At 36.1% G+C, this 19,576-nt stretch overlaps 1 protein-coding gene across 1 annotated transcript in view; it reads left to right on the top strand.

Annotated features, from left to right (window-relative positions):
- Nucleotides 1–19,576, top strand: part of Rab2 (RAS oncogene family member Rab2) — a 232,443-nt gene that overhangs the window by 179,354 nt on the left and 33,513 nt on the right. Inside the window, exon 5 of the mRNA XM_090377489.1 lies at nt 16,649–16,741. Coding sequence (XP_090233615.1) covers nt 16,649–16,741 — 93 coding nt within the window. The remainder of the gene's footprint in view (nt 1–16,648; nt 16,742–19,576) is intronic.

Below are 19,576 nucleotides of genomic sequence, written 5' to 3'. Positions count from 1 at the left end.
TGTTTATTGGACTTTTCTGTTAGTGAAATCTATCATAAATGGACAGTAAACTTGATCTTACTGAATTTGCGATAATACCGACAGCTGGAATTCTGTGGGTTATTATGGTGAAATGTGTTTACACTTCCATGAAATCTTCAATCATATAAAAAAATTAATTTTCAGATCTTCTCTTCATTCGTATTTTTAAAGCTTTGTAACTCGTTACTCGGTTCTCACTTGCACGTATTGTGTTACTTGCAATTTGCGTGTGCCGTGTTCTTTGTTATTGATTGCTTATCTTTTTACTGTTTTAAATTTTAACTCCCACCAGAAATGTTAACTAGTTCGTATGTACATATTACAGTGCGTATTAATTATTCCGATTATCACGTATATTCTTCCGATTTTCACATATTTTTTTAATTGGTAAGGTAATAAAGGGTAAATTTCTACTTAATATATCTTTGCTTTTATAGCCTATGGATAATATTCCTCCTATTTTCGCTAATTAGAATCACTTTTTAATAGAATTAAAATTCAATTCGCAAACATGATCACAATGACTGGCACTTACTGCACATCGTATAGTGAACAGTACTTTACTATGTTGAATTCGTTGTGACATGATTTGATTGTACAGTGAACCAATTGTAAAAAAGGGGGGGGTACATTGTATTTTTAACTTTTTATGTTAAAATTCAGATAATTGGGGCAGCTACTTAATCGGGCCAAAATGCACTAGTCCCAATGTGTCCCAAATAACCGGAATGGACTGTAGGCAAAAGTACACAACCCAGATGTTTCAAAGGAGTAGTCGTTAGAGTTGGACTGCAACTACAACAAAAAAATCTTTGATGACAAGTGAAATTTTTGAACAGTGGATTTTAAATTTTGATAGAAAGATGACGAAAGAAAACAGAAAAATTGTGTTGATTGTTGACAACTACCCAACCCCACCTTCACTCGGTAATTTTGAAACTTACACATAAGCTTGTTTTCTTCCCTCCGAATATCTCATCTAAACTGCAGCCAATGGACCAAGGCATTATCAAGGATTTGAAAATACACTACCGAAGGCACATACTGAAAAAATTATACTGAGAATAGAAGCCAACCAACCTATAGATTCTGTCATAGTTTTGCAGATCTGCATAATCAGAGTTGGCAAAATTGTGGAGTCAAGATGTGACGGAAACAATGATTAAGAATTGTTTTGCAAACGGAGGTTTTGCTAAAATGCCAATTAACAGCAATGAACAACTACAAGATATTGAGCAATCTTGGGAAAAACTCCAAGCAAGAGGTTTAATGAGTGGAGAAATTGTTCTTGACGAATTTTTAGGAGTTGCTAATACCGTCATAGTAGCTGAATATCCAAGTGACTCCAAGATTTTGGAGAGCATTCAAAGAACTAGTGAGAATATCGACGATGAGTTTGATGAAAATGAGGGCAATATTAAACCTTCCAAACGAAATGTTGGCAGCATTTGAAACTGTGTTGAGGCATTCAGTGGGAAGAAAATGTAACAGATAATATATTTGAGTGTTTAAACAAATGCAAACATTTTTATGAACGATATAGAGTAAAATCCAGTGTACAACAAAAAATAACCAAATATTTTATGACATAATTCTTAAAAGTGTACTCGTACATTGGTCACATTGTGTAAGTAGTCATTTCTTAATATGTATGTATTAATAAGTTATTTTAAAATTTTAGAAAATTTATTCATTTTCATTTATTTCTGATTCCTTTCCAATCTGGGAAAGGACCAGGGTATGTCTGCCAGGGGCAAAGGTTGATGGCGTACAGCAGATATCATCTTTTAAGGACACTAAAATGATATCATTGTACATGTTGGCACTAATGACATTAAGTGTAGGAGATCTGCGGATTTACTTAGCAAGTACACAGGTCAGAGTTGAAAAAAAATTCGCGAGTTAGGATTAAATTTGAAAGTGTCTCCAGTCCATCTCAGACACGATCGGAGGGAGTATATGACGAGAGCCTTGTCAATCAATTCAGTCCTGGACAGATTGTGCAGGGCTCATGGGATAGAATTTTTAGCAGCATGGTCTGTGCTTATTAACAGGAGAGATTGCTTCTACAGGAATGGGATACACTTAAATAGAAAGGGTGCACAGATATTTGCTGATGCCATTGCAGGAATGGATCAGAAAACTGCTAGTTTGGGGGATTCACAGACTAATAGATTAACAGTAGCCAAAGGCATAGGTGGAAATTCTTGCAGTGCTTCTATTGGAATGAGCAGCAACCCGGATAACAAGTAAGTGGGGATTTCAGGAACTGCCTGGAATCATGAAACAAGTAAATACATGGGCTGTGTAAGAACAGGACTGTGTAAGAGTAAGAACAGGTGCATCTATACTAGCATGTACACCAATGCTGGGAGTATAGTAAATAAATTTTATGAATTTGAAGTGCTGGTTAAGACACCCAAGGTGGATATTGTTGGGATATCAAAGACGTGGTGTCACTCAGATATATGTGATGATGAATTTGAATTTAGGGAGTACAATGTGTACAGAAAGGATAGGATAGGAAGGGAGGAGGGGGGTTATGCTGTTAGTTAAGAAACACATAAAATCTAAGGAAGTGCATCCAGTTGACATAGATGGACAATGCAATGTTGAGTCAGTTTGGTGTGACATAGGCACTGGGAAAGCAGAAATGAGGGTAGGAGTTTGTTATAGGCCTAATGACTCCGATGAGTACAACGAACAATTATACAGAGAAATAGTGGGCCGGTAAATCAGAGTGGCTTATAATGGGGGATTTTAACTTCCCAGATATAGACGGAACTTGTGGATTGGTTACTCGCACACTAGCAAGGCATTTGTGGATTTATTGGTTAATTGTTTTCTGCAGCAGCATGTTAGAGAAGCAACAAGAGGGAGTAACACTCTTGATCTGATTATTCATACATTAAGAATTTACAGATAGAGGAACCACTAGGAGGCAGTGATCACAGTATACTGACATTTTTTTTTTTTATGTGAACCCCAAACACGAGAGGTATTAGAACCTATAGTACTTAGTACAGTGCTTGGATTGAAAATTGAGAAGATGAAAGAAGATATTTGTTGACATTGGACTTGAATTTCTGTAGATTGTAATTTTCAGGAAATACGTATGAAGGAGAGTTGTTCTAGAAAACGGCAGTTGAATGAATAAATGAGGAAGATGGAAGGTTGGTTCTGTGGGTTTGAAGTTGGACAGTAAATGGATGTTGGCTGGTGGCGGCACGTGTTCGGACTGTTTTGAAAGAGAGAGCGGGAATTACAGAATCCAATTCAGAAGAACAGTGCCCATGGAAGTATCTGTAGAAGAGGCATGCAGCAGAAACAGTACATCTATGAGAAAGCAAGTGGAGAGACTCTGTTAGAGATGAATCATTAATTAACCTAACTGCCCTCTTCTGAATGGAATCAAGAAGCCTGAGAGAGGTTTTGGGGGCACCACCCCAGATGTGGGAACAATATTCCATGGCAGGGCGGATTTGCGATTTATACAGAGTGAGCAGCTGTTTGGAAGAAAAGTAACACCGAGAGCGAAAGAGAAAACCAAGTTTTTTTTGATGCAGAGGAAGCAATATTTGTAATGTGCTTGTGCCAAGAGAGATTAGAAGTCAGGGTAATCCCCAAAAGAGATATATCATTTTGCCTAGAAATCGGAGTGTCACTAAAGATAAGCATAGGAGCAGAAGAATACTTTTTGCGAGATATAAGACAAGACTGAGTTTTAGAAGGGTTGAAATCAACTAAGTTGTCTTTGCCCCACTGGAGAATTACCTGAAGATCGGCATTTAAGGAATTGGTAGCAGATTTTCGAGAAGTTGAAGCTGATTGAGCAGGACAAGGTTTCTCAAAATGGAAAGTGGAATGCAATGTGCTATCATCGGCAAAACTATGGATAGGATTTCCAGTCAATGGAAGAAGGTCATTAATATACAAGAGGTAAAGAGTGGTGGAAAGAACTGAACCTTGGGGGACACCGGCATTAGTGGAGAAGTTAGAAGACAGAGAGCCATCTACCATCACCCTCAGTGAGTGATCAGAGAGAAAACTGGATAACCAATTACTAAACACTGTTGGCAAACCATAGGATGGATGCTTGTTACGAAGACCTTTATGCCAAACACGATCAAAAGCCTTTGAGATGTCAAGAGCAACTACTTGTGTTTCACCGAACCTTTGCATTGAATTAGTCCATAAATGGGTAACATAAGCCAGAATATCACCAGTTGATCGACACTGATGGAATCCATACTGGCGATCGTTGATCAGACGGAAGGTTTCTAGGTAGTTTAAGAGTTGGCGGTTAATTGATTTCTCCGTTACTTTAGAAGGAGTAGAAATAATTGCAATGGGGCGATAATTGGATGGGAGGGATTTGTCACCCTTTTTAGGAACTGGCTGGATATGAGCAAATTTCCAAGCAGAAGGAAAAACACCTTTGGAATAAGAAAGTGAAAAAAGGCGGCAAAGAATAGGAGTAAGTTCAGGAGCACAGGTTTTGAGAAAATGTAGAGAAATACCATCAGGACCTGGAGCTTTTTTAGCATCAAGATTCATCAAAATCCTTCTGATATTCCAGGATATCTTGCATCCGTTTTACATGCCCATACCATGTTAGACACTTTTCTTTGATGGTGTCAATAATAGTCTTTCTCACTTCCATTTTTTCCCTTATGTGTTCATTCCGTTTTCTGTCTCTTCTAGAAGTTCCTGCTGAGCTTCTCCAAAAATCCATTTCTGTGGAGAGCAATTTGTTTTCCACTCGCCTATTCAATGTCCAGGTTTCTGCTCCATACAATAGAAGACTTTGTACAATCGTTTGGAATATAAGTTTCTTTGTTTTATTTAGGATATTTTTGCTCCACAGAACAGAGTTTAACATGCCGATAGCCTTTCTGCCGTCTGTAATTCTCTTATTGATCTCTGCTTGGGATGATCCATCACTTTGTAAGATTGATCCCAGATATTTGAATTTATCAACTTGTTTGATTTTAAAACCTGCAATATTTAGAACGTGTCCTGGCCCTGAAGACAACATTTCAGTCTTGCTAAAATTGATTTTTAGACCCCATTGTTTATATTCCTCAAACAATTGACGACATGCATACTTTGCATCTTCTAAGTCTTGTGCTATCACCACCTGATCATCTGCAAAAAGTAAATTGTGAATATAGGTGTTCTTATTAATTGGCAATCCCATTTTATTACATTTTTTTGACCAGGATCATAGGCAGATGTCAATATAAATTTTGAAAAGTGTTGGCGACATGCAACAACCTTATAATAAGCCTTTTGAAGTGTGGAATTCAGGTGATAAAGCTGATCCCACTTTAATTCTGCATCTATTATTTCTGTAAATTGCCTTAATAATGTTAATCAGTTGTCCATCAATATTTGCCTCTTTCAGTGCTTCCCATAAGAGTTTTCTTGGAACATTGTCATATGCCTTTTCAAGGTCAATGAAAATCATAAAGATTTTTTTTCCTTTTGATTGGCATTTTTCAAGGATCTGTCATACTGTTGAGATATGATCTATACATGACCTCCCAGCTGAAAAACCACTTTGTTCTTCTGATACCTCGATTTGGGCTTCTAAATGGTTCCTGATCCGTTTTCCAAGGATCTTTAACAGCGGGTTCAGGATGCATATTCCTCTGTAATTTGAACAGCTTTTCCGATCGCCCTTCTTATAAATTGATGTAATATATCCTGTTATCATTTCTTTCGGTATTTCTTCTCCTCTCAGTATACTATTTAACAGTTTTTGTATCAGAACAGCCACTCCTCTTCCTCCATATTTCAGAAGTTCCATGTAAACTCCTCCAGGTCCAGGTGATTTGCCATTCCTTCCTTCCTTTAGCAGGAGTTCCACTTCCCTAGAAACTTTTAAGCCCGAGTCTTCTACACCAAAATCTTCCATCGTCTTGAACTCTTCCCGGTCTTCTTTTAAAAGTCCTTCATAGTACTCCGTCCAGTCTTTCAAAGGTATTAATTGCAAACCAGCATTGTGTTTATTCTGTTTTCTCAAGTCTTTAAGGACCTTCCACGATTCCGCTGATTGCTTGAAGCCCAATTTGCTATTAATAGTTGTGCATTTCCTTTCCCATTCTTCATTTTTCGCTTCTACTACCAACCGATTGGCTATTTTCTTTTTTTCAACATAAATGTTCCTATATGCATCATTCCTATCACCCAGCCATTTTTGATATGCAAGTTTCTTTTCCTCTACAGCAGCTCTTACTTTCTCTGTAATCGAAGTCTTTTTTGGTCCTTGGCTCTTCTTTTTGCCTAGGATTTCATGAACTATTTTTTAACAGTCTTTTTTAAACATTCGTAGATTTCTTTCGTATTACCTTTTATCTCCATGTTAATTGCAGCATCCAGTCTTTGGGTGAAGTTGTTTCTAATGCTGTCGTCCTGGAGTAGGTCAATGTTAAATTGATCCACTTGTAGCATTTCTCCTTCCCTGCATTGTTGGTTGTCCACACATATTTTCTTAATCCAGTTCCACCTCAGTGTTGTTTTAACAAGAAAATGGTCAGATCCACATTCAGCTCCTCTATAAACTCTGACATCTTTCAATACATATGTCCCTGAATGTTTTGAAATATTGTAATCTATAACTGATCTAATTTGTCTTGTCTCCTGTGGCCAAGTATATTTATGGATATCCTTGTGTTGGAAAAATGTGTTGTTTATTCTCAAGTTGAACTGTTCACAAAGATTGCATAGTCTATCAACATTGTCATTCCTCTCTTTCTCTCCAAATCTTCCAATAACTTTGCTATTTTGTTCAGTTCCTACTCTTGCATTGAAATCTCCTATTAGAAATATCTCTTTGTTCTTAGGAATTTTTTCTATTAGTTCTCTCAGATCCTCCCAAAATTCATCCTTCAAGGTATCGGCGGTGTCATTAGTCGGGGCATATATTCCCAAAATACATATTTCTCTCCCGTATATTTTCAGTTCCAATGAGATCGTTCTTTCATTAATAAATTGGCCCCTACCCTTTGACCTGTCCGGCTTGGGACAGGTCAAAGGGTAGGGGACATTAAAATCACCAAGGAAAATTACCTCACTGTTAGGAAAGTTGGACTGGAGGAAGTCAAGCTGCAAAGAGAGGAAGTCAAAGAGCTCCAAGTGATTAGTGGAGTTGGGAGAACAGTAGAGACGACAGATGAATTTGACACAAATGTGGTAGAGAGATTTTAAGCCAGAGAAGATCAAAGAGAGGAGATTCCAAATTGCCAAGTCTCTGACAGGGAATATCAGAACGGACATATGCACAAGTACCACCTTTGAGGCGAAAAGGATCATACAGCGAATAATTTGGGCATCTGAGATGAGCAGTAGTTGAATCAACCGATAACTGAAATTCTGTCAGAAAAAGTATATGGGGTTTGGCAGACTGCAAGTGGAAATGGACATTGTTGAGATTAGAATTGAGACCACGTATATTTGTGAAATGAATTAGGAAGTGCCTGGGAGGTATAGATCTTTTCGCAGATAAGCTTGCTCTATTAGTTTGACAATTCATGGTGTTTTCAATAGTAAAAAAATTGGGTGGGACATGCTGTATGAAGTAATGAAATTTTTGGATATGGCGTACATATGGTAAGAATATACCCATATCCTTGACATGACGTGGCCTCGACAATGCTCCCCGCATACACACTACTCGGACTCCCCCCAGTCAATATCTGGCAGAGTAGAGGTAGCAAGATTATACACTAGCTGATCCGGAAGCCTCCTAGAGAGTTATCAATAGGTTCAGTCGGGTGTACTAACTAGCGGCCGGCCTGCGACCACTGTTTTAGAGCTGTACCCTCGAAATGTAAGGAATATTGGATCTTGCCAGGATGTTCATCATAACCTCAAAAGTCATCAATCATACTGCATGATGGAAGAGATGGGGAAGGGTTCACTGGAACTTAGCTCTAGAGACTAAACATGGGCTCCACCACTTCAAGCCTCCAATAAGCAAAGTGGTGGTATTGCACTGGTTGATGAGAGTCATCTACCCCCTAGTACTGCCTGGTAACATAGAGGGGCGGCGTTCCTCCATGTGGTGTGGGCACAACACCTCGAACCCTGTTTACGTTGGTTCACACCTGGATGGTCACCCACCATGTACTTGTGCATGGAGGTTATACCCAGGATTACTAACAGTCCCACCATCGTGAAGGTGCAAGCAGAGGATTTGGCTGTCACAGACCGTCCAGACTTCGCCGAAATTGGGTCAACTTGACTTGAGTGTTACCTGAATATCAGTTCCATCAGCGTTTTTGACTCACAGGTAGCAAGTGCAGCTTGTCTGGCATATCTGAGGGAATGTCTGTGACAACCTCAAGGACCGATATGGGATTTACTTAAAGATGTAACTAGCATCAGAATAAGGGAAATGTTTTTGTTTTCGTAAAGGTGACTACAGTGGTCTCAGTGATTTTTTAAGTTTTATAGAGTGGGACCAACTGATGATGTTACCAACAGAAAATTCTAAGTGGGACGCATTCAAGGAAGTAATTTTGGAAGCTACCAGGCTTTTTGTTCCAACTAAGAAATATTGTTCTACGCTTAGGCCCAAATGGATGTCAGATGAACTAATGAGACTCGTGGCAAAGAATAATGCATGGGGTGCATATAAATTGTCAGACGACACAGAAACCTATGGTAGATACCAATTAGTTTGTAATCACATCAAAAAGAGGATTTTTCATAATCTGCCTTATAAAAGCGAAGGCAGATTATGAAAAATCTTTGGCAAAGGATGCAAAGAAAAACATCAAAGACCTCTTTACTTATATAAACTAGGGCTTGAAAACCGGTTTTAGAAAACCCGTTAAATCCGGTTTTCATATTGAGTTGTTAAAACTGAAACCGAACTTCTAAAACTGGATTCGAATATTTTTTTAGTTAGCCCTCCGATATAGTTTTTTGTTACGCACATTTTCTTTTGTTTGTTCATTTGTCTGGATCGTTCAACTGCTTTATGTTTTAAACGTGTTTTTTATTTTATTTTATGTTTAGGTACGAATCTCATGGGCAAGTGGCCCAAATCTAGGAGGGGTACCTTTTATTTTCCCACCTGTATCATGGTACGATGCAGGTGTTCTCATTTACGACTGAGTGAGTCGGAGTGATAGCGTAAAAGAAAATGCTTAACATTTCTCCGTTCCATCTATCTTGTTCGCCAGGCAAGTTATAGAACGCGCCTTATTGATGGTTACCCACTAGAAACAGATTCGCTGAATATTGCATCAAATTTCAATCGTAGAGAGTTTTTTGCTTCTTTATTCCTATTAAATTTGCGATCAAATGTTCTACAAAAAGCAGCTTCAAAAAATTTCATTTGTGAAAATTTTGAAACTTGCCTCATTTAGACTCTTCATTCAGTGCTTGCGGGAGTGACGCATAGTATTGTGCCTTTGTTATCTTCAATATTTTTATTTAAAATTGTCGGTGATATAAATTCCTACTAATTAATATTTATTACTCTTAATATGTCTAAGATGAAATCAAATGTATGGAATTATTTTGCTCGAAAAAGCAAAGATGAAGCACAGTGTTCGAAATGTCAGAAGATAATGAAGTCGTCTGGAGGATCTACATCATCTTTGATGTTGCATTTAAAGAAAATGCATCAGATTGACATTAAACAAGATAACAGTGAACCTCCCGTAAAAATGGTAAGAACATTAGAAAACTTTATCGTGAAAAAATCTATGGAAGGAGAGATTTCAAAATTAGCTGCTTTAGATGGATTTTCTTTTAATTCAATTGCTAAGAGTGAGTTTATGCAATCAAGCCTTCACCTTCAGAGAAATAAATACGATAAATTACCACCAGCCTCATTGAATGGAATTAAAAATATGGTTCTGAATTATTATAAAACTAAGAAAGAAGAACTCATTCAGCATTTCAAAAATTCATTGGTTTTGGGTGCACGGTATTCATTGACTCTAGACGAATATACGTCTATACAAAATAAAAGGTATATGAATATAAATGTGCATTCAAAAGACAATCATTGGTCGTTAGGTCTTATTGAGATTAATGGTTCACTTGATAGCAGAAGAACTGAGGCAAGTTTGGCAAGTTTGCTTGCCAAACCTTAAGTTTGGCAAGCAAATTACGCCTAATCATCAACAGTGTATAGCCCATTGTATACATCTGTCAGTTATAGATGTACTTTATGAAAAAGCAATCAATTATGGTGTCACAGTCTCTGAGTCTCCTAAAGACAATGAAGAAAATGAAAATAATGAAGAAAGTAGTGATGGTGATGAAGTTGAAGAAAGACAGAAAGGCATGCTTTATCAAACTGACTTTATCGATGAGCTCATTTATTTCTTCAATCCAATGGCCAATATTGCACAAATTATTAACAAAGTCAGAAAAATTTGCAAGCTTTTTCGAAAATCGCCTACCAAAAATGACATATTACAAAATTTTGTTAAAGCAAAATTTAATGGGAAAGAATATAAACTTATATCAGATTGCAAGACTAGATGGGATAGCACATTCTATATGATTGAGAGATTTTTGAAATTGAAAAATTGCATTCCAAATGCTCTATGTGCAGTACTGTCAACTGAAGCTGTGTCTGACGATGACTGGAAAACACTTGAATTGCTGTGAAACTTTGCAACCAGTTGAAATGATTCTGAAGGCTATAACCTCAGAAGATACAGACTTACTTAAAGCATAGTCTTCACTAGAATTTCTGCTTGCTAAGCTTGATACAGCAGAAAACCCATTTGCTTTAAAGTTTCACCAAAGCCTTTTGCAGTGTTACAGTGGAAGACGAAATTGCCAAACTGTGGCTTTGCTGAGCTATCTACACAACTCCAAAAAGTTTAGGAAAGAAGATTCAGGTTCAAGAACTTTTGATTTTCCAAGTAAGCAAGTTTTGAAAAAGCATGCTGAAGAGATTTATCAGAGATTATTTGCAAAACATTTCAAAGGAGTCTTAGTGTTGAATGAAGAAACTGAAAATAAACGAACTGTTCTTTTAGAAGAAAACAGACTCATCTAGTTCCGATGTTGGAGATACACTCATGCGAGAGTATGATAGTGTAATAAAGAGATTAACTGAAGAGCCTTCAAAATATCCGAGTGAATTGGAAATCAGCAAAGAATTTAAAATTTTGGAGGCAACTAGCAGTAGAAGCGAAAAGCTGTAGAAAGTTTATAGAGCACTGCTGACCATTAAACCAACAAGTGTCCAATCTGAGAGAGTGTTTTCGATCACTGGTCTCTTTAACACAAAAATAAGTTTAAGTCTATCAGGAAAAATGCTTAATATACTGTGTTTTTAAAGGATCATTTTCAAAAAAAAAAGCTGAGCAATAAATAGTAAAGTAATTTCCCCAAGCTGTTTTTTTTTTCACATTATTTTTAATTATTTATTATTATTATTATAGGGCTTATTCTTTTTTTGTTTACGATACGAGAAGATTTGAATACAATTTGTAATTTTGTATTATCTCAAGCTGGTTACTTTTTTGGAGCATTTTAATTTTTTTATTTTTTTTACTATAGGAGGTGATAGATTTTGTTTAAAAGATTGGAACAAAATCTTTTAAACGGGAAGATTTTTTATCAGAATGTTAGGAGCTTACGAAACAAGTTGGACACATTGGAACAAATGCTCTTGTCACGGTCTGCTGATGTTATCTGTCTTACCGAGACCTGGCTCCAGCCACATCAAGGCTGGAGCCAGGTCACATCAAGGTTAAGGACACATCAAGAGTCTCTAGTCACTGCTGACACTACTGGATACAATGCCTACTTCAAATCCAGATCTGTAGCGAGGGGTGGAGGAGTAACCCTGTTTGTACGTGACATAGCACTTCAAATCTCGGTCACCTACTCGGATTCAGAGCTTTGAGGCATTACTTGTCACTTTAAAAGTCCACACAGCACTCTTAGATATAGCAGTCATTTACATTCCACCTGTCCCTAGTCTAGAAATGATAAATAATGTAGTAGACTGGCTTCTCAACAAATTACATGTGTCAGTCACCCATATAGTATGTGGAGATTTCAACCTTCCACCACAGCTCAATAAACTACTGGACACCATGTTAAATAAACTACAGCCATTCTCCATCTTTGTTATCAATGACCAACCTACAATAGGTGAAAATAGACTGACCTAATTCTGTCTTCTGGTAAATGTATAATTGATGTTCCCCCCTAAATGTTCTTTCCATCCAATCATAGCCCAATTGCAATGCTCATAATGCTACCGTATGTGGACTTCAATGTCAAGGAAAAAATTAAGAGCCAACTTGTCACTTCGCCAGCCTTTCTGGACCCAAATAAATGCTTATTTTCTGCCAGCTGTATCCCGTGGGAATGTCTACTCAAATGTGATGCCTTATTTGCAACAACTCTCTTAACCACTTGAATCAACTCTATTACAGAATTTGTGGCTTCCAAAGTAGTAAGGATGTCATCAAAATCTAAAACCTGGTGGAACTCTAGCCTAACTGAATTGTTTAAACTAAAGCAAACTCTGCACAAAAAATGGAAACTGTCTAATGACACACAAAATAGAATTAACTACTCGAGGGCCAGAGCAATATTTAATAGGGAAAAATCTAGAGCAATCAACTGCTACATGAAAGACACACTTGACAGGGGAAAGCTACCTCGTTGCACACATAAAAGTGACACAAATCAGGGGCTTGACAAAGAAGTGTGGATGGACCACATCAGCAGATTCTCCAGCATATATCATGAATCTCAAGTCAGGAAGTTTGAGTGGGATCAATTAGTTGACAATGAGATGTAGTCTGTTCTTATCACTAAAGAAGCACTAATACAGAGTATTAACTCCCACAGGGCAACTAAGACAGCTGGAGTTGATGGAGTCCCCCCACTTAATGGTAAAGTGTCTCAGCCCTTACTTTAATTGAACCACTCCAAGCAATTTATAGCTCTATCCTTGCTTGCCGAGTTTTCCCTGAGAACTGGAATAAGTATGCTGTAATTCCAATGCCGAAAATTACAAAGCCTGTATCACTATAGGCCAATATCTACTGCATCTACCCTGTTAAAAGTACTGGAGAAAGCTCTGTTGCCAAAGTTGTCGAATCAGATACTGGCTGGGCAGCCTCAACAAATTCATTATTCAATAACTGCAAGATCAACAATTACTAACCTCCTCAGAGTTCAAGCCGCGATACTAAATGCTTTCCAAGCCAGAAAGGAAATTGCAATAATTTATGCCGATATAAAAGCAGCCTTCGATAGTCTGGATGTATGTGCCTTACTTCATCTACTATCTTCTATATTTCGAACGAACAGAGGGGTGAAATGGGAGTGGGGTTTTTTTTTTTTCTTTTTTGGCTGATGCTGAATAAGCTTGCTTTCTTGCATCATATGCCTCTACTAATGCTAATGCTAATCTGCTCTCAATTTTAAATTTATTACTATCTTTGTCTAGTCTAATAAAGGAGGTAGCATTCTCATATATTTTCTTCAAAATCATAATATATGGGATATCTATGCCTTGTCTTTCCAGTACCTGAAACATTGCCTTATGTATGGAGTCAAATGCCTTTTCATAACCCACAAATGCCAGACTTAATGGTGTTTTATCTTCATTTGCTTTCTCCGTTAGCTGTGACATTACGTGATGGTGATCCATAGTTGAGAATCCTGTCCCAAAGCCAGCTTGCTCTTTCGGTTGATTCTCGTCAAGTATTCTTTCTAATCTGTTAGTAATGACCCTTGTGAACAAGGGTTATTAATAACAGATTAGATGTGGGATAACAAGCTAATTGGTGTATAATTTCCAATTTCTGATTGATCTCCTTTCTTATGCAGCAAAACTATGATTCCATTATTCCACTCCTTAGGTGCCACACCTTTTCTAATGCATTTTGTGAAGAATTTTGCCAGTTTTTGTGTCATGTCTCTTCCTCCCAATTTTAACAACTCTACAGTAACTTCATCTTCCCCCGGAGCTTTCTGATTCTTCATTTTCTTCAACGCATGTTCTACCTCATCAGGTATGTTGTATGTGTTACTAATTTGCGATCCATCTTCCCCACTGCTGGCATTTTTCTTCGCTCCTTGTATAACTCTTTATAGTCTTCTGCTATTTGAATTATGCCTTTTCTGCTATTCATAAGTACACCATTGCTATTCTTCAGTTTCAGTATCATTTGTCTTACTGCTCATGGCTGCTGGTTTAAATCCTTTGTTTTCCCTTAATGCATGTTCTACTTTTCTTGTTAAATTTTCTTATGTTTTCTCTGAGTCTCTTTCTAATGGCTTTGCATTGCTCAGTATACTGAATTTTCTCCCTGTCAGTGTTTTTCTTGCTCTTCATTTGTCGTCTTCAGTTCATCACAACTAGTGTTTTTTGACTGATTTTTTCTTCTTTGGATTTTTTTTTACCTATAGGTTTCTTGGGCTTTATCACTTTCAGAAAGTTCCTAATATTCCTCATTGATATCTTGGTCCTGAACAGTCTGCAGAAGCTCAAACTTGTTCTTAAGTTCTAGTACATACTGCTTTTTCTCCTCTTCTGTTATCTCAAAAATCTTTGTATTATTTACTCGAGTCAGTTTTTTCCTTACTTTTCTTACATCTATATCAAGTGTGCATCTTACCATTCTGTGATCACTTCCAACATTGAAACCTAGTATGTATCTGAAAGATACATTGCGACCAACTGTATTTGTTTTGCTGGTACTTCTAATGAAGGGTTAAATTTAATCCTAACTCGTGACTTTTTTTTGAACATTTTCTTGTGCTTGTTAATTAAGTCTTCAGATATTCCTACTCTTAATATTGGTGCCAATATGTATAACAGAGTATCACCTTTCATGCCCATAATCTATGTTTGACAGAGACATTATGGTCCAATTCTGCCTATCCTATTTGCCCAGTACACTTCTTGTTTTCCTGACAGTAGAGTCACAAAAAATAACTACCTCTTGTGGAACCAGTGCTTTCTGCATTGGTAATTGCCACTACTTGACAGTTGCCTGATGCACAAGTGAGGACTTTGATGTTGAGTTGGACAGCTGTGAGTGAAGGCCCCCCCCCATTTTAATTCTTTAACTCTCATTATAAATTTTGATTGATTTTTGCCAGTGCATGCTCTGAATATATTTGTTAGTACATTCTATAAATTATTGTGTGTTTTGTGTTAAAAGTTGAACATTTTACCCAACTTTCTTTTCATGGCCCCAGTGGATCATCATGGTTGTGGTCCCATGATGAAGTTTGCTATGGGAAGAAAGTTGGGAAAATATTCTTTAACTTTCTTCCCAGCATTGATCTTCAAATAAATAACATTTATCCCTAGCCTTATATAAAAATGATAGCTTATTATCTGCCAGAATATTCAAAAAAATGTACACCAAATTTATAATATATATAATCGTTAGCTTTTTTTCATATTCTTTCAGCTTTTAATGTCTTCCTTTCTTATACTTCTGTTTTCCTTTCCCTTGTTCTTCTAGTTTGGCCTCCTGGACCTTGAACACTTTATCTTATTATTTTGGCATTAGAATTTCTTTTATGTTGAAGGATATGGTTTATGCATGGGTAAAGTATAAAGTGTGTTATTGTCATACGGTACCAGGGGTTTCCCCCATCTCCGCATTGCTTTCATTGTGGGTGAACCAGTTCACTGGGAAATGCCAGAGATTTAAAAGTGAGGGACTTATTTATTTATTATTACTAGCCGTATAGTGCAAGGAAGCCTCAGGCGTATGCTGCACCAGCTAAAAAAAATTTCCGAGTTACCCTGAGAGAGAGAGAGAGAGAGAGAGAGAGGGAGAGAAACAGAAGGGAATCACCAAGAAAGAGAAGAATGATGATATCCAGCTCAGGACCTTGGGTGTGCCAAGCCCATACTCACCAGATGTGAGCCCCTGGGGTGAAAATTACTAGCTTCATTGACTGGATTCGAACTGAGATCTTTCCACCTGATGTAATTGCAACTACTGTATTGCCCCAAAAGCTCTTCTTGTTCATGTCTAATGTTGTGTACCGTTGTTCATCTGGTCATTTAGCCGGCAGACCGCTGCTGAGGCCCAACGTTGCCCCACTTACGCCCCGTGGAGGCAGACCAGGAACCCAGCAGACTCAGTTTTACTCTAGCAGGTCCTGCCGCTTACTTTCCTGAGATTTCAGCGGCTAGGACCTAAAAAAAGAAAAAAAAAATCCATTATGTTAGTGACGATGCACACACACACATATATATATATACACATGTACAATTACATACACATATGCGTTGGCGTGGGGGTATGATCGCTAAGGTTGTTATGCCGAATTTGGGCTCAAAGGAATTTTGGCACGTTAATTTTTGTTGTCAGTACATCGAACAGCAACTGACAGTAGGATATTATATCAATGGCTGCATATAATAAAGAACATGTTGCCTGAAGCATAATATAAATTGAATGACATAGATAAATTAAAACAGGTCAACAGAATGGGTAAGCACAGCAAGAAATGAATATCAAGAAAACCAGTACTTAAATGTAGAAAGATTGAAGTGAACTGAAGAGGAAGGGGACTAAATTTAGACAAAAAATAAATAATATATATTATATATTTTAATTATTATTTTTTTTTTTTTTTTCATATTTTCTAGGAGAGATACATTTAATCATTTGACAACGTGGCTGGAAGATGCAAGGCAACATTCTAATTCCAATATGGTAATCATGCTGATTGGCAATAAAAGGTATTGTTAAAGTTTCTGTTTCATTATAAGAAATTACCTTAGGTCTTTCACAGTTTATTGATACTAATTATATAATATTAATGCTTGTGATAAGTTGCACAGAATATTTCATGTTATTTTATTTAATTAGATCAGTGGTTTCAACCTTTTTTTAATACCAGCACCCCTAAGTAATTTTTTATTTTGTGGCACCCCTACTCAATATATATATATATAATGTTATAAATGTTATATGATATTTATTACAATAATATAATTATAAAAATTACATTTCATAATACAAACTATATATATACAGTATATAATTTTATTCTTTATATAGAGGTACTAAGTAAACATCAATTATAGATGTCCACAAAATTAAAAAGATACTGTACACCTTTTTATAATGAAATAAACATATAAATTAAAAAACATTTATTTTTAATTAAATTAAAATTTTAATTTAATCAAAATTTTAATTAATTAAATTAAATTTTAATTAATTAAATTAAATTTTAATTTAAAATAAATTTACATGGCACCCCTGGAATGTTGTGCAGTACCCTAAGGTACCACGGCACCCCAGTTGAAAACCACTGAATTAGATCAAATCGCATTACTTTAGGTAAGGTTATATGTATAAACCTTATAAATCTTATAGTATTGTAATTTAATATTGTACAGTTGTGCTGGTAGTAAAGTGTGTAGATTATTAACTGCTGTAGAAAGATTATGCAGTGTTACTGTGGTTAATATCGTATGATCATAGTACTATCACTTTCTCCTAGGAGAGAACTGAGCAACACTGGCTACGAGGGAAAAAAAAACTCTTGTAATAAAGTGATAGACTTCTTCTAAATTCAATATTCAGGCATGAATACTGATTTCAATACATAAATCCAAAATTTAGGTCTTATTGTATTAATTTTTCTTTGCATGCCAATAAACTAATTAAATATTTCACATGGAAAAGTGATGAAATATTTTTACGTAGTACTATTCCCACTTAGTGTCCTTCATAAGCTTATATAACAGTACTTTTAAATAAATCATATTTTTACCCAAAGCTAGTGAAATTGAACTAAAACATAAATTCCATTTGCTAATATCATTTTTAATAAACTGAGATTGTGAAGTATAGTAGAATGAATGACTGCTTAATAATTTTTACTGATCTTGCTTTAGGGGCAATAAACTTAATTTTAAGACTCAAAGTATCTCATTAAAATGACTGTTGTGTCCATATCTGTTTGCTAATTTCTTGAGAGAAGGTGACTCACAGGAATTATTAATTAAATATTATTATTATTGTTATTAGCCATATGGTACAAGGAAGCTTGAGACTTATGCTGCACCAGCCAAAAAAAAAAAAATAATAATAATAATAATAATAATTCTGAGTTATTAAACTAAAACACTGCACTTCACATAATTTTTGGGAAAACAATTGAGTTTAATGAAATAAAAGGAAGAGTTTCTACTGACTTTACACCTATATTACAATTACCCAATACTTTATGCCATTTTAGAGATTGTTTTTAACTTTAAAATAAGAAATGTTTAGAATTCTGTTTGACAGAAATAGCTATTAAGCATTACTTATTCTGAGAGAGAGAGAGAGAGAGAGTTTGGCGAAGGTAAAGAAAGCCAACATGAGAACTATGGGAAATGTAGGCTAAGTTACGTGGAAAATTAGTTTCCCGATACTGCACTCTAGTGCTGCTTGCTCAGTAAACAGACGGTAGGTGTTATCGGTGTGGAGCAGAAGTCGAGAACGATATATTGATTGACAGGTTGGCGTGGCAAATGATGTGCTGATTGGTGCGTGAACACAACAGACGATAACTCAATGGTAACTTGCCCTAATGAATGCTTTCCATAATGGTGAAAAAAGGTCAGGTTGCCTCCACTTGAATCCCTTTGGAGTTTGAACCCCTCCTGAAGTGGAGGGGGTAACCTGACTTTTTTTTAGGATCATGGGCGGACTAGTGCATAAATTGTTTATTAACAAAAAATTAATTTTTTATTACTCTATTTTTATTTTGTTGTTCAATAATATGCCCTAATGGTGAAAAAAGGTCAGGTTACCTCTACTTGAATCCCTCCCGAAGTGGAGGGGGTAACCTGACCTTTTTTCTTTAGAATAATGGGTGGACTAGCACATAAATTGTTTATTAATAAAATATTATTTTTTTATCACTGTATTTTTATTTTTAAAGACACTTTCGTGGAAACACACATATCATAACATCAATCAACACCTCAATAGCTATTCACAATATATATATATCCAAATTATATAAGTTAACGTAATGCAAGTACCTCATCGTTTGAAAATTGATGTAACCATTCTCCAACCGTACTTCCAGCATACATGAAAAAATATGCAAAGTTACATAAAAATATATCAAATATTAGATAAATAACATAATAAGCCCAACATGGGAACCCATTTTGTAGGAGACTTTGTCGAGGGCTAAACCCCTACAAAATAAAAACCCAAGTTAGACTGAGCCATCGGTTTCTGTTATCATCTGCCTGTATACCAATTCCAATATCCATAATAATGGATAATACAATTAATTTAACATTAGGTTATAGTAATTGCTATAAATCAGTATAAATCTGGCCGTATAACGTCCGATGTAATGTTCTATCGTTTGATGGCATTAATCGGTTAGTTCTATATGTAACATTTTATTTTTATATAATAGTAACACTTAATATATTTATATATATATATATATCTTACAATTTAACACTAGTATATTTGGATTATATATATACACAGTGAAACTTCTCCTAACGGACACCTCTCGTTAACGGACATCTCTCTACAACGGACATTTTCAA

The sequence above is a fragment of the Mastigoproctus giganteus genome, chromosome 7 (genome assembly GCF_048544385.1).
Source record: "Mastigoproctus giganteus isolate SK-2022 chromosome 7, ASM4854438v1, whole genome shotgun sequence".
In the NCBI taxonomy this organism is placed as follows: domain Eukaryota; kingdom Metazoa; phylum Arthropoda; class Arachnida; order Uropygi; family Thelyphonidae; genus Mastigoproctus; species Mastigoproctus giganteus.
This window is presented reverse-complemented; position numbering and strand designations above follow the sequence as displayed.